This window comes from Carassius auratus, chromosome 20, assembly GCF_003368295.1.
Source record: "Carassius auratus strain Wakin chromosome 20, ASM336829v1, whole genome shotgun sequence".
Lineage (NCBI taxonomy): Eukaryota > Metazoa > Chordata > Actinopteri > Cypriniformes > Cyprinidae > Carassius > Carassius auratus.
This window is the reverse complement of record NC_039262.1, coordinates 5,249,807-5,265,887: the sequence shown is the minus strand read 5'-3', so window position 1 is coordinate 5,265,887 and position 16,081 is coordinate 5,249,807. Positions and strand designations below refer to the sequence as shown.

Here is a 16,081-nt window from a genome sequence, read left to right as displayed (position 1 = left end):
AAGTTGAATGTATTTTTTATTATTATTTCAACTGACATTGCAACATCATTAATTTTTATTTTATTTTAGTAGATGTACTAAAATTAAAAATGAGAAAAAAATAAAAACTATAAAGACTAATAAAAATACAAAATCACAATACAAACAAATTAACAAAATGTAATTAAAGGTGACAACTCGCAATTTTTATATGTTAAAGTACAATTTAAAATCATTCAAATGTATAGCATTATTGCAAAATATTAGTAAAAACTAAAATACTAATATTATCTGGCACTAAAACAATGTTGGTTCATAGTCATTTAAAAAAATGTCATAAAAACACTTTCAAGACAGCAAAAATAAATAAATAGTGAAATTAGTCTCAGGATGTGAGGGATTTTTTTTTTTTTAAGTTAATTATGAAATCATATTATTATGAAAATTGTTTTGTAAAAGTCTTCACTCCCTCCAAAAATCTTGAATCTATTTTAATAGAAAGCGCAGCTTGAAAAATCTGTCAAACATCTCTTTTGTTGTTCTAATGCAAGAAGATCAGTCCTGTGGGTTTACGAGACCATGAGGTTGGAGTAGATGAACAACTTGATTAGGAGAATACTCTATTATCATGCTGATTGTCTTCAGGGATGTGTTTTATGGTAATTATTTCATATTCTGTGTGTGTTTGTTGTGGACAGATCGATACTCTCATCAGTACAGCTGATCTGGAGAGGAATTATTACTCCGCAATCTAGCTGAAAATTATACCACTCGATGGCTTTCTGTTCTGCTTAGCAGCTGATATGTAGGAGATTTATTCAAAGTATCCAGAGTCAGTGTGAATAACGGAATCCTGATTAGTTCTAAAATAGAATACAGTTCTTTTTTTCTTCTTCTTTTTTTTTTTTTTTGTAAGACCATGCTCAAAATATGAATATTTAAGATATATTTCAGATGCATCAGATATTTCTCAACAATTACTTAGCTGTCAGTTCAACAGACTATCAAAATGTTTTGTAATTTTAACCCTTTAATAGAACTAAGTAAAAACCAATAATCTGTTTAAAGGTACCTGCTTATTATTATAGATAGATAGATAGATAGATAAAGCAAAGTTGTAAGCAAGTCCAATGCAAGAACTTGTCTTAGCGTAACAAGATAAGTTTTAGTCCAATGTGGTAACATTAGCGGTTTCATGTAAAAAAAAAAAAAAAAAAAACTCCACGTGAGAGTTAAAAAAGCTGTGTCATCATCTGTCTCTGTGCGTGAGACAAACGAGATGAGAATCGTCTCAGTCAGAGGAAATCCAGCATGTAATCCTGCTCAGCTCATCACTTTGAGACCCGGGTTACGTAACGCTCAGCACACAGGTAACAACCGCCACTGATACTCACACATATCCACACAATTTCATGATAACAGGATGAGAGCATAGAAATGTGAGCGTAAAGTACAGTAAAGTGCACAAACCTGGAAAATACTTAGATTTCTTACAGTGTAGGCTGATTTGATACATCTTAGGTGAGTAAAGCCATATAGATGATATCTGTCAGTTCTCTTGAACCAGGGTTGATGCATTCAATGCTTGTGATGAAAACCTAATTATAGGATTTGCCAGGTTAGTGACATTTCATTTTTGAAAGAGGGCTGAGTGCAATGATGAACTGCCTTAAATTAGATTGAGTGTTTATTGTGGTTAGTGCCCCCATACAGTAAAGCTGCTTTGACACAATCTATAGTAAAAAGCATTATATAATTAGACTAAACATCATTGCAATTAGTAGCAGAATTGTATTTCATTAAGAATCTACACATTTTATGCTATTTATATGAAAGTAAAGCTTTCTTTACACTACAGAAATTAAGCTTTTTGGTTCACAGGATGTTAACTGATGGACTGGAGTGGTGTGGATTACTTATTGTGATGTTTTTATTAGCTGTTTGGACTCTCATTCTGACGGCACCCATTCAGATCCATTGTTAAGCAATGATAAATGTATCCAAATCTGTTCTCATTAGGAAACAAACATTCATTTCAACAAAAGGTGCTTAAATAAGCAGCTGTGCTCTCATGCAGCTTCCAGGACTGCTTCTATATGGGTTATAAAAGGTTTTAAAAGACAGCATCATGAATGCCATGGAGATATTTGCTCTTTGTGATGTTATGAACTGAGATCTGTGATGCAGTGGTCAGACCTGTCTGTCTGATCTGGATTTAGCTGTGATCTGGAGGGATGAGGAGGATGTTTAATGAGGAGCGTTTCCTGTTGTGTGGTCTGCAATGACAATGATGATGGTGAGAGAGTTGCAGAATCGAGCAAATATCAGACTTATAGACATAGAAAGCGTTGAGATCTTCTTTTGTTTTTCGGCTCAGTGTATGTTTGATCTCGTCACATGAGTGGACAGAGGCTTTTCCAGATAATACCACTGAAAACACTGTCTGTTTACCTCCTGCATAATAGAGGCTTTCTCATTTCAAACACAAAGTTACACTTGATCTCGCATAAACCTTATTGTTTCTTAAAAGTTTACTGAGCTTTAGGCTAATTGTAGGAGATGATGTCTTGTTTTAAACGCAATTTTGAAGACAAGAATTGCAATAATGTTTATAATGGAAATCTTTATGTAGCCTTAAGATCTGTATAGTTTTTGATACTTTTAAGTCGCATCCCTTACCATGGTTTACTGTAAGTGCCCTTAAATAGGCTACACTATAACACAGCAGCCTGTACATATGCATCAGATGTTTCTAAGCATATATAACGGGTTTGGAAGCTGGTTATAAACCACTAAAATAGTCTACACTAAAATTTCAGTACTGCCTTTAAAATATCACGTGTAGGCTAAATGATAAATATCGTTTGTTTTCGCGTTTTTCTTTCATTTCACTCTCAAAACTGAAGCTCCATCTCACCTGAGCAAGGTTTATGAATATTCAGTAGAACGCGCTCCGATTGGTCGATTATCTGCTGACGTTGGTGTTGAGGCGGGAACAAAGCTAGACGGGCATTCAATATTCATAAGCAGCACCGCGGTGTTTTTAGCGTTTGCACTCGATGCAGTCGCAGAAACGCAGTGAGGAGAAACAGACGAGCGTTATTACACTAACACATTACAGACGAAAAGAAGAGCGACATTTAGTATTTTTCTCAGGTTATGTTTTCATTATTAGCTGTCTAATGGATCTAGTTCAGTTTTTTCACCCGGAATCTTTTTTCTTTCCTTCTGAACAGAACAAGTAAGTAACTTTTTTTTTATTATTGAGTTTATAAAACTTCATTTGGGCATGAATTACGCTTTTATATGTACTATCGTGTTGTATTCCTTTTGCTTTGCTGGAACTTAGCTATCTATATATCAAATATTGTAATTCGACCTTAAGTTTTCCCTTAAAAGAAGATCTCATATTCATTGATATTATGTACTAGCAATTATTCCAGTGCAAACTATACATTTTATTTAGGGGACATGTAAATTACATGAGTAACTTATATACATGACATGTATTTGATTTATCCTATTGATTTATAACGATATGCATGTTGGAATATGATAGAGAGTGAAACCACATGTGATCATGAAAGATGTACATAGTCATAAAAGACACATTTTAAGAAGAAATGTAAATCCCTAGATAGATATTCAGTTCAAGATTTATCTTATAATTTGACTATATAGTAGTCTATTTTATCTATATAGCAGATAAAATAGTAGATGGATTAAACATGTTGTTCCATCAATGAGCAACTTGTTAATATATTAATAATAAATATTTTAGATGCACATTCCACTTGCAAACCTTTCCATCATCCGACTAAGATCACGAAGTTCATGAAAAATTCCAATTAAAACTAAAACTATACAAGAGAACATGTTCCTGAAAGACGTTTTATTCTTTAACCTGTTGTTTTTGGGGTTCTTTAAAGCACCAGATGATGATCCTGAATTTTTTTTTTTTTTTAGAAACCATCATGCTTTAAAGGACCCATAAATCAATATGTTGATTAGAAGAGCATGTATTGTACCATCAGCTATCGATCAATCTTCATTTTGAATGGAGTAAATGATTACTGTACTGATCTATGCCACACTTTGAAAGAGTTGAGAAATTATGGAAAAACCACGACTATAATCCTACTGTATATTTACGTAAGAATGGAGACAGAGCGCTTTAATAAGCACACGTTCTGGCAGCGTTCACCAACCGTCTTACAGCAATAGGATTTGAGATGTGTGATGGAGTCACAGGTAAAAAAAAAAACACCTGATGGGCTTTAGGATCACGTTACTGGCCTGTGTGTGATGGAGTGATAAAACAGGTGTGTTCAGGTGCTGTGTGTGCTGTAAACATTACTTCTGACATAGTGGGAAATTTAGTTATGCTGATAAAAAGAAAAAACACTAATTTGCTGTTGGAGCTCATTTCAGGGATTCATGCACTGCATGTGAAACAAATCCTAGGAAATTCAGTCCAAGTGGTTTGTGGGTTCATCTAAATTGTCTTTTCGTGAACCATGGCTAATAAAAATACAAACATTATAAACATAAACAACTTATAGAACATGCACAGCGTGACCTGCACAAGGACAAAACACCATCAGGGTGATACACGTGAGCCTTTTACAGCTATTAATTTTAATGTTTAAACATTAAACAAACAAGAGTTTGGGGTTGGTACATTTTTTAAGCTTTCCAATGCTGCATATTATTACAATTTAAAATATCTGTGTCTACTAATATAATTTAAAACATAGTTTATCCCTGTGATGCTAAGCTGAATTTTCAGCATCGTTACTCTTCAGTGTCACATGATCCTTCAGAAATCGTGTTTCTAAAAATATGCTGATTTGCTGCTCAAGAAACATTTCAGATGATCAGTGTTGAAAACAGCTGTGCTGCTTAAAAAAGCCAATCCAGTTTTTTAATTATTTGATAAAAAGTAAAAAAAAAAAAAAAAAAATAGTCTTTAAAATTTTTAATATCTCAATTTTTTGGAGCAAACTACGGAAAAATAATTTGTAAAAAAAAAAATGATAATTTGCTGTAAAATCGGAAATAAAATGACAATAATTCACTATGAAATATATGTATTTGCTTTCACATGGAGTTTGAGTATAAATTATATTGCGCAGTAAAATTATATATTTCTTTATACTATTTATATGGCTAGAGATTTGAATTAAAGTATTTTTTAATTTAGTTTGCTTAGAGTTAACATGTTTTTACTGCAGCATTTTACCTCTTTCTTTTACAGTGTGGTTGATAATAATCAAATGTATTGTAAAGATAAAGCTGACTTGCATTTGTCTCCTTTCTCAACTCTCATTATTCTCTTAATTTCTAAAGCTTTCTGGACATGATGTCGATCGATGGACACTGTCCTGCCTACATCAAGACGGAGCCATCGAGCCCTTCCTCCCTGTCGGACAGTCTGACGCAGCACAGTCCCGGAGCGTCGTCGGACACCGGGAGCAGCTACAGTTCAGTAGCTAAAGGCAAGCCAACAGGTCTGGACTCTCCCGCTTCATTCCCTGCGGCGGAGGCGGATCTTAGGCCCCCCGGCGCCCCCTGCAGGCAGCTGGAGGAAACACAGGAGAAGAGAGGATACGGGCTGAGCTCGGGCCCCAAACGCCTGTGTCTGGTGTGTGGAGACGTTGCGTCTGGTTTTCACTATGGAGTGGCTTCCTGCGAGGCCTGCAAAGCATTCTTCAAACGCACTATTCAAGGTCAGGACACTAATCAGTTGTGTGTTTGTGTGTCCATCCTTCAGTGTTATTGAGTAGCATTGATATACTGTTATTGATTTGGTTAATACATTTTTTATTTTTGGTTAAAGTTTTAGAAAATGTAGGCTCCTGTGTGTTTTTGTCATTTTTATTAGTGCCATTTTGGTGTTTTTATTTTAGTACCTCAACTAAAACTAAACTAAAACAATGCTAACTTGGGATCACGCTGAAATAAAATGACATATAAAGTTAGTTTGAGTTATTTTGTTTCATTTTAAATAAATGATTCATTTCATGTAATGAACATGTTTTTTTTAAGGTTTTAGTTTTAGTGAAAGATGATAACCCTGGTCTGTATTAATTATGTTTATTGCATAGGAAGTGAAACTTTCTTTTGGTTCATGTTCATCTTGAAGATGTGAACACATTGCTCAGTATCCAGTGTGATGTGCTGCTTTGTTTATATACTACACATTTAGACAAATATAGGAGGTGGTTCATGTGTTTATATGTTTAGGGTCATTCAGTTTCTCAAATAAATTTTTCTGTTTTAAATAAATGAAAAGTGCATCACGGTTTCCACAAAAAGTATGAAGCATCAACTATTTTCAGCATTGAATAATCAGAAATGTTTCTTGAGCAGTAAAGCAGCATATTAGAATGATTTCTGAAGATCATGTGACTCTAACGACTGGAGGAATGATGCTGGAAATACAGCTGCGCATTTCAGGAATAAACTACATTTTGAAATATATTGTGATTTTACTGTATTTTGTCATTAAATAAATGCAGTTTGTCTAGTTAGTTGCACAGGGGAAAGTGTGTCCGTGTGCATTTGCTACACAGTTTTGGCTAGATGAATATTTGGATTATGATGATGGTCTGATTGTGTCTGTCAGGAAACATCGAGTACAGTTGCTCAGTCAGCAGAGACTGTGAGATCACTAAAAGAAGGAGGAAGTCCTGTCAGGCCTGCCGCTTCACTAAGTGTCTGTCTGTGGGGATGCTGCGAGAAGGTGAGAGCGTGCATGTGTGTGTGTGTGTTAATGAATCTCACAAGAAAATTAAGCCTGATTTACTGAATTATTTTTAGAACGTTCACATTTTTTTTTGCCATGTTCTTGACAAGTTTGGTGAGATTCCCTACATGCAGTGCAATACATAACATGTATAACACTCTATGCAGGTTCTCTTGACTTGTTTTGCTCTGAAAGTGTCTGAGATTAAGCACACATATATCATGAGCTGTGCTCAAGTGCTTTCACAAACACAACCGTCAAAAATAATAATTATTCGCAGTCAGCAAATAGGCAAAGAGTGTTATATTAGTGCAGGTGTGGAGTCACATTATTGCTGGCCTGATTTTATTTCAGTGCACCTGCTTTTTTTAAAGGCGCTGCCAAAAATGTATAAAATGTCCTGTTTCATGCAGCTGTGCATTTCAGTCAAGCTCTCTCTCTTTTTTTTTTTGGACATAATGAGCAAGTTGTTTTTCTCATCCTAGAAACTATATGTGTGTGTGACTCAGGTGTGCGTTTGGACCGGCTGCGAGGAGGACGGCAGAAATATAAGAGGAGAATCGACTCTGACTCCAGCGTCTTCTTCAGTGTACAGCAACCTCACAGAAAACAACGTAAGAATCACACTGCACCTCAGCCGAACATATCTGCGTCTTACTATAGGTGGCCAGAACATGTCCCGGTTTTGGCTATGCTTTCCTTTTTTCATGCACTCACATGCATGTATATATTTAAGAAAAAAAGTTATGTGTTATATAAATACATGTAAATATTTTTAATAGGTTAACTATTCCTTTAATGCACTCTATTAATACTTGCTGAAGGTAGTGAATGAAAATTAGTTTGACCAATAGCATGCAGGCATTGTACATAATCAACCAATCGTGGCATTTGAGAAGGCAAGATCTACAGAGAACAAGCAAAGTAATGCAAATTTGTGTGTATAATGTATGAGGACTATAGCAAACATGTCAGAACATGAACATTTTAGGCAATTTAGAAATCCATCCAGGACATGTCTGGGAAAAGGGATGTATGGTCGCCCTATATGTGTTATTAATACTCTGTGTTTCTTTCTGTTAGCGTCCTGCAGCACTCAGGGGGAGAATAAGGTGGTGACCCTGCTGTTGGGGGCGGAGCCAGAGAAGCTGTGTGCCATGCCTGACCCCGCCCTCCCTGACAGTGACATCAAAGCCCTAACGACCTTGTGTGACCTCGCCGACAGAGAGCTGGTGCTCAACATCAGCTGGGCCAAACACATACCAGGTACTACCAGACCAAAGAGACTTTAATTACACACACACACATATTATCTGCTATTTGTTTTGGATACACAGAGATAAAGTGCTGTTCGTTCGGATGCGTTTCTGTGTAATCTAACAACACAGACACAGAATCTGTGACACTGGATTGTCAGATGCATTAGATGTTTTAGAGGAATGTGATTATGAAATGTCTTCCTGTACATAAGACATTGGTTCTTTTAGCAGCTCTAAACACACACAAGTGTCTCGATGAGGAGTTTCATTGATTCTTTCAATCAATTAAATCTAATGTATTTACTACATACTCTAATTTCTGCTTTATTTATTAGTAATTTTTAAAGGATGTCCTCAGTCCTCGTCCTCATAGGTTTTGACAGATTTAGCTAATTTTTACAAATGTATCTCAGTATACACACACACACACACTCACACACACACTCAGAACTGGCCAGCACCTGTTTTTGTGTTGATACTGACCTCTGTAGTAATGCTTACAAAACAAACCACAAAACCAGGTGTGTGTGATTCTCCATAACATGTGACTGGTTATATGCCGTAGTATATTGTGTACTGGATTACAGTATTTGATAAATAAACACAAATTGTCGCATTTGAGAGAATGTAAGTGAATATTTCACTTGCATTTAATTATTTAGCTGCACCAGGACATACATCAGACTTCTTGTTTATAAAAGGTTGATCATATTGATCGGGGAATAAACTGTACAACAAAAATGTACACACATTATAGTAATAAAAAACTTTTCATTTTAGAAAATATTTGGTCTAAGGACCATTCAACTCTTTTACACAAAATGTAAAAAATTCAGTTAACAAAACTAGGAACATATTCTCAGGTATATATTTTAAAACAAAAGTTATATTTACTATTAAAAAGTAGCTTCCAATCAGAGAGTAGACATATATGTGTGTGTGCTATATATATATATATATATATATATATATATATATATATATATATATATATATATATATATATATATATATATATATTATACACACACATACACATTTTATATTATATATTATTACATATTAAAATAATATTTATATATATTTAATGTAATATATTTATATATTTTTACTACTTATATTTCTATTTTAGATTAAGCTCAACTAAACAACACTTGATTGAAAAAAATTAAAACCTTTATTTTTTGGGTTTAGTTCACTTCTGAAAACTGTTTTGTACCCAGAATATAATTAATGCTTGTGTGTTTGTGTGTGTGTGTGTGTGTGTGGGTGTGGGTGTGGGTGTGTGTGTGTGTGTGTGTGTGTGTGTGTGTGTGTGTGTGTGTGTGTGTGTGTGTGTGTGTGTGTGTGTGTGTGTGTGTGTGTGTGAGTGAGTGAGTGAGTGAGTGAGTGAGTGAGTGTGTGTGAGTGTGTGTCATCCAGATAAAAACCCTACGTTGTGAGGACCATATGTCCCTACAATGATAGTAAAACTTGAAATTATTGACCTTTAAATCATACTAAATAGTGTTTTTGAAAAAAAGATAAAAATGCATAAAGTTTTTAGAGAGGCTTGTGTTTAGGGTTAGGGTTAGAAAACACACTTTGTACAGTATAAAAAGAATTATGGTTTTAAAAAGTCCCCACAAAATGTATACCAACGTGTGTGCAGTTGTGTGTGTTCATGTCAACAGTGTGTGACAGCAGCATTGTCTATTGTATGTCTGAAGCAGGACGTACAATAGAAGAGGACATTGCTGATTCAAATGACTCTGAGGTTGTTTTATTTGTGTTGTTTGAGTGTCACGAGGGCCTTTTGATTCCGTTAACACGTTCCACAGACGTCGATACGGCTGTGTCTCCGGAGCTCAGCGTGAACAGCGGAGCTGCTTCATTCAGCCCGCGATCGATCAGCGCAGAGATCCAATCAGCTGATGAACGTCACTCAGGAGGAGAGCCAGCGAGAGATACGAGTCCTTACGACTGCTGATAAACATCAGTGATAAATCAAATCAAAGCTGCTCTCCACCCTCGCCACACCAAACTAATCACTGGCTTTTTAATTAAGTGTGAGAGAACGTGAATGAGAGAGATTCGTCCGTCACTGAACCACAAAAACCCCTGTCACACACACAGAGAAGCTTTCCGTCCTAACAGAGGTCAGAGCCCATTAGGTGGGTTTTATCTGTCACATTTAAAGGTCATTTTCATTCAACTGCTTCAACATCTCAGAGGCAGCTGTTACAATTATTAGTTGTCTTTATTTTAGATATTTGGTTGATTTTTTTTTTATATAGTTTAGTAGTTAATTTAGTATTTACTTAGCTGGATAGTATTTAAATTATTAGGTTTTTTACTAATTTAGTTACTACACTGACAAGTTGTTTTAGTGATTTTGGTTATTATGTGATTATAATCAGATTAGATGATTTGGAAATCAGTCCTTTGTTTAGATACTTGACAGTTAGCTGATAATTAATTTAGATGATTAGTAGTTTAGTTAGTTAAAGGATTACTTGTTTAGTTATTCAACTAATTTAGTTGTTTATTTACATAGGTATTTGTTTATTTATTGAACTGTTTAGCAGATTATTTACTTACGTAGGCATTTCCTATTCTCATTTAGTGGATCATTGTTAATTAGCTCTTTACTTGCGTGAAAATGTACTTTAGTTGTTATTTATTGTTGATTTCGATTATTATGTAAATGGTTGTATTTAGCTGATTATTTAGGTGTTGATTTGTTGTTTACAGAATACGTTTTTTATTTAGATAATTATGCCATTAGTTGTTTATTTAGTTTGTTTATCTTTGTTGTTTAGCTGCTTAATTCCACCTATTGTATATGTTAACGTTAGGGGTGCACAATAAATATTGGTCAATAATTAATGCGCATCTTGTCATTAAAGCCGTTCTCTAATCAACGGTAAATTCCATCTGGTGCGTGATTTCCAATAGAGCAGTGTTTACTACACAGAGCCGTTGTTAACTGACTAGCTGCGCAAATCCACATTCATTATCAGCGTGGATCTGCGCAGTTTGTCAACCTACTTTTTCTAGGTTTTTTGAACTCGTTCTAGGTTGGTGCACCGATTGTCATGAAAATTTAACCAGATTATCTTCAGACCATGCTAGCAAGAAGTTATGGAATTCAATTTGATTTGTCAAACCATTCTTAATTAACATGCGAAAGAATTCCACAGAAACCACGTAAAAAAAAGGCTATATGTCTGCAACGATTAGACATATTGAGACCAAACTTGGTGTGTGTTATAACAAGAATGACCTGACACTACCTGCAGCGTTTCAGCACTGTCTCACCTAGTGGTCAGGAGATATGAAAAATGCATGTTTTTGCTTCTAACTTCTGAATAGTTTGGCCAAAAATGACAAAACTGGTCTCTTTACATTCGATTCATCATGCAAAGTTGAATGATATCTTGGGTGAATGATATTTTGGGCATCATACATTTTGTCATAAAATGCTATAATTTACGAACGCATGGACATATCTTTACGAAGCTCAGTAAGCAAAAAGTTCCGTTTAGCACATCGTTTAGCATAAAAGATACCAAACTGCATCTGAGGGCTGTATCTCTGCAAAGCTTTGACATGTTTACATCAAACTATATATGTGCCATTGTCACCTCAAACTGATCATGCCACATCAATCTGGTAACAGCAACACCTTTTGGTCAAAAGTGATGAGCCAAGAAATCATATTACTAGTGGTTGTATTTATGCTTTTTCAGCCATTTTGACTAAAATAATCTTAAAATGGTTTTAATTACTCATTCCTGCCAATATCTAAGTTTATCTGAGTATATCTGAGTTTGTTTAGATATTTATGTGATTGGTTATTTATTTAGTTTGTTTTTCCTATTGGTTGTTAATGACATTCTTTGTTTATTCATATTTATGTGATTGGTTATTTATTTAGCTATTTATCTGATGTACTTATTGAGATATTTAGTATTACTTTTGTAGTTAAGTACTTAGCTGATAAGTTGGTTTAGTCATCTGATTATTTACTTATTTATGTCATGATTAGTTTGTTTAGGAAATTAGTTGTTTGTTTAGATAGTTATGTGATTGGTTATGTATATTGGTTTGTTCATCTTATTAGTTGTTTGGGAAATTCGATATTTAGGTGATAGGTTATTTATTTAACTATTTATTTTTAGTCATTTATCTGATCATGTACTTATTTAATTGTTTATTTACAAATTTAGGTATTTGGTTATTTATCAAACTATTTATCTGATTCTTTACTTATATAGGTGTTTGGTTTATTTGTGTAGTAGTTATTTTTCCATGTTGTTTATTTTTAACATTTATACTTCTATTATTTCTTTAGCCAATTGCATGGATCATAAGTTTATTTAGTTAGTTTTTTTAAAGATACAGATACAGATTTAGTTAGTTTTTTTAAAGATACCGTTATCTCAGTCACTCCATCACTTCTGCAGGTTTCTCCAGCCTCTGTCTGTCCGATCAGATGAGTCTCCTGCAGAGCGCGTGGATGGAGATCCTCATCCTGCGTGTGGCTTTCCGCTCGCTGCCCTGCGAGGACAAACTAGTGTTTGCAGAGGATTACATCATGGATGCTGAACAGGCCAAATCAGCAGGTCTGCTGGAGCTCCACAAGGCCATATTACAGCTGGTGCGCAGGTACAGGTCTATGAGGCTGGAGAGAGAAGAGTTTGTCACTCTGAAAGCCATCGCTCTCGCAAACTCAGGTAAAGATTGCACAGAACATTTCTGCATGGACTATTTAAATGAATAGTTCAAAATAGCCTTGATGCTGGCATGGTGTTGAAAATAAACACATAAATTAAATAAAGGAATAGTTCACTTAAAATTGAAAGTTTCTGAAAATCTACTCACTTTCAGACCATCCAAGATGTAAATGAGTTTTTTTCTTGGTGGGAACAGATTTGGAGTAATGTAGCATTCCATAATTTGTTCAACAATGGATGCTCTGCAGTGAATGGGTGCCGTCAGAATCAGAGTACAAACAGCTGATAAAAGCATCACAATAATCCACAAGTGATCCACACCACTCCAGTCCATCCGTTATGTCTTATACGTGCACTTATAAGACATTTCTTTCTTATGTTTATGTATTAATGTCTTATGGCTGCCCACTGTTCAATGTGTGTGTTCACCATACTTGGCCACACGTCACATCACTCACTTCACTTAAAGTGAAAAGCTGCATGTTCCTAAAAAACAAAACCAGAATTAAGGTGAAAATACAAGTCCTCTGTCCATAATATTGCTTAATATTGAAGTTTGACATTAAAAACATCTTAATTATGGATTTGTTTATTACAAACATGCAGCTTTTCACTTCAGAAGATGTTAACTGACGGACTGGAGTGGTGTGGATTATTGTGATGTTTTTATCAACTGTTTGGACTCTCATTCTGACGGCACCCATTCACTGCAGAGCATCAGCAACTGAAGTAATGATACATTTCAACAAATCTTTTCCCACAAAGAAACAAACTCATCCTCATCTTGGATTGCATGAGGTTGAGCAAATTTTCATTATTGGGTGAACTATTCTTTTAAATGTATGTCAGTGCAAAAATGGCTAATAGCAAAATTAACACATGCAGTATTTACAGTCAGTAGGGCTCAGGATCCAGGTACCTCAATGAGCTGATGTTTTGATTCCTTCTCTCAGACTCGATGCATATAGAAGACGTGGAGGCCGTTCAGGGTCTGCAGGACTCCCTCCATGAAGCTCTTCTGGATTATGAGTGTGTCCATCATGGGGAAGACCCTCGACGGACGGGGAAACTGATCATGACCCTTCCGCTCCTCCGCCAGACCTCGGCCAAAGCCGTGCGGCACTTCTGCAGCATCAGGCAGGACGGACGCGTCCCCATGCACAAACTCTTCCTGGAACTTCTGGAGGCAAATATCTGATCCTTTACCTGATTGGACCGTCAAACAGAGGTGACACGCCCCTCCTGCACACGATTGGATGAAGGATTATTCACAAATCCAGGGAAAACAACAGGCGCTTGTCATTGTCATGATACCTAACAATAATACAGCATATTCTCAGACTAATACAGTTTGTTTTGTATAGTTGACAGATAACCAAAAAATGAAGTATCAAATATACAGTACTGTTCAAAAGTTGTTGTTTTTTAGGAAATTAGTCATTTTATTCAGCAAGGATGCATTAAATTGATCAAAAGTGTCAGTAAAGACATGCTACAAAATCAGCAGATCAGCTTATTAGAATGATTTCTCAAGGATCACGTGACACTGAAATAGTGGTGTGGAAAATTCAGCGTTGATCACAGGAATAAATTACAGTCTTACATATATTCAGACACAAAACAGTTATTTTAAATTATAATAATATTACAGATTTTTCTGTATTTTTGATCAAATAAATGCAGCCTTGGTGAGCATAAAACACTTTTTTTATTTTTAAACAGATCACACCGAGCCCAAACATTTATGAGTGAGTGCTGGAAGTGAATAAATATTGTTAAATTATTGGAGAAACTAAATCTCAAGCTCAAAGGTGTTCAGTGTTTGCATTTTATTTATGCAAGTTATTCAAGACTTTTTTATTTTAATTTTTTTAATCAGTTTTCATAAGATTAGGTTTCATAAGTTTTATCACAGCAGAGAGTGTCAGCCTTGCCAAATATTAGTCAGTAATTGCTCCCTTCACACAGATATGAAGAAAAAAGTGTTAAGATCTACTACAGAATTGAAGTTAAAAGGGCTCAGAGGTGCAGTCTAGACACAAATATAACGTATAGATCAACAGCAATTAAGTGTAGAAATATCACAGGTATACCAAAGCACCTTTATTAAAAAAGTGACCTGATTAGCATAATAAATAACATACCAATGAAGGATTTTTTTTGGTCTCCAGATGCTTATTTAGATCTGCACAACTAAAGCTTATTGCAGCTTTTATTTATTCCATAATTGCCAACTGGAAGGTTTTTGCTCTGAAAAACCATAGCAATTTCTGCTTGTTATGTGAAAGTATCTTCTGAAGCAATAACTTAACTGAATCTTTTAACAGTACATTTGATTAACCGATTTACATTTTATCTCACAATTCTCATTTTTTGTTTTTTTGAATTGCATGACATTAACTCGCAGTTGCATATGGAAAGGTATGAACTGCAAAGTAGAAACTTGCAAAAGTAGTGACTTTTATCAAAACTGGACTCTGTAACTTGACAATGCGAGTTTATTTCTCATGATTCTGAGAAATAAAGTATAAACTTATTATAAATATCACATAATTCTGACTTTAATTCACAGAACTGCGTCTTTTTTATCTTGCAGTTCTTTTATTCGCACAGTTCTGGGGGGAATACAATGACCTTTCTTATTTGTTTTGATCCTGTGGCGGAAACAGGCTTCCATAGTCATGCTTTTCTATGTTCAGATAATACATTTAATATGTTTACGGTAACAGAGGAAACAGTAGATACAAGTAGAGAGACAGAGAAATGTGTCTGAGAGCAGGCTGATCTCTTCTGTGTGTGATACTCACATTGTGAGGAGTTCTGCCTGTTATCTACCGTTCTGTGTGTGTTTTCACCGTTTCTGATTGTGTAGGTTTGTGGATGTTGTATGACACTCAATGTTGTTTCCTCAGTATGTTTGATTACATGCAATAACTTTTTTTTAAAACATGTAAAACATGATGAAAATGTTCAACAATAATGCATTAAACGGCCGACTTCACTTGTGTTTTTCATCTGTGATTTGAAGACTTGAGATGTTTTTCCAGCAGGAATTAAAACCCTTCAAACAGGGTTAACTTCACAGAAATCAAACTGATTATTCAGCTTCATCACGTTCGTTTGTGTTCAAACACAAAATGTCAAATTATTTATTTTGAGGATTATGGAAGTCTGATTGTTTTCTTCTGAAATCAAGTACTGCATGACAAATATAAATAAACATACACAAGCATATTTGACTTCAAACACAGAGATGAGTAAATATTCATGTACCGTAAAATTAATTAAAATAAATAATTGCTATATGTTAGATATCATGGGTCCGGTGTGTTTTGGCTATGCGCCATGGTCTTAATAAGAGTATTTTCGGTGGTTAC

General features: G+C 35.0%; 1 protein-coding gene across 1 annotated transcript; it reads left to right on the top strand.

The window, feature by feature from the left end:
• The first annotated feature begins 76 nt into the window (after positions 1-76).
• LOC113120655 (estrogen-related receptor gamma-like) lies at positions 77-14,514 on the top strand. The gene is made up of 7 exons (XM_026290612.1): positions 77-3,220; positions 5,329-5,708; positions 6,608-6,724; positions 7,237-7,341; positions 7,811-7,993; positions 12,435-12,704; positions 13,658-14,514. The coding sequence occupies exons 1-7, from the start codon at positions 3,039-3,041 to the stop codon at positions 13,900-13,902; spliced, it is 1,482 nt and encodes a 493-aa protein (XP_026146397.1). The 5' UTR covers positions 77-3,038; the 3' UTR covers positions 13,903-14,514.
• The last annotated feature ends 1,567 nt before the right edge of the window (positions 14,515-16,081 follow it).

Coding starts and splice junctions, on each gene's coding strand:
- LOC113120655 (XM_026290612.1), top strand. CDS start 3,039: ATGCAGTCGCAGAAACGCAGTGAGGAGAAACAGACGAGCGTTATTACA. Junction 7,994..12,434: donor CTGGGCCAAACACATACCAG/GTACTACCAGAC, acceptor TCACTTCTGCAG/GTTTCTCCAGCCTCTGTCTG. Junction 12,705..13,657: donor CATCGCTCTCGCAAACTCAG/GTAAAGATTGCA, acceptor TCCTTCTCTCAG/ACTCGATGCATATAGAAGAC.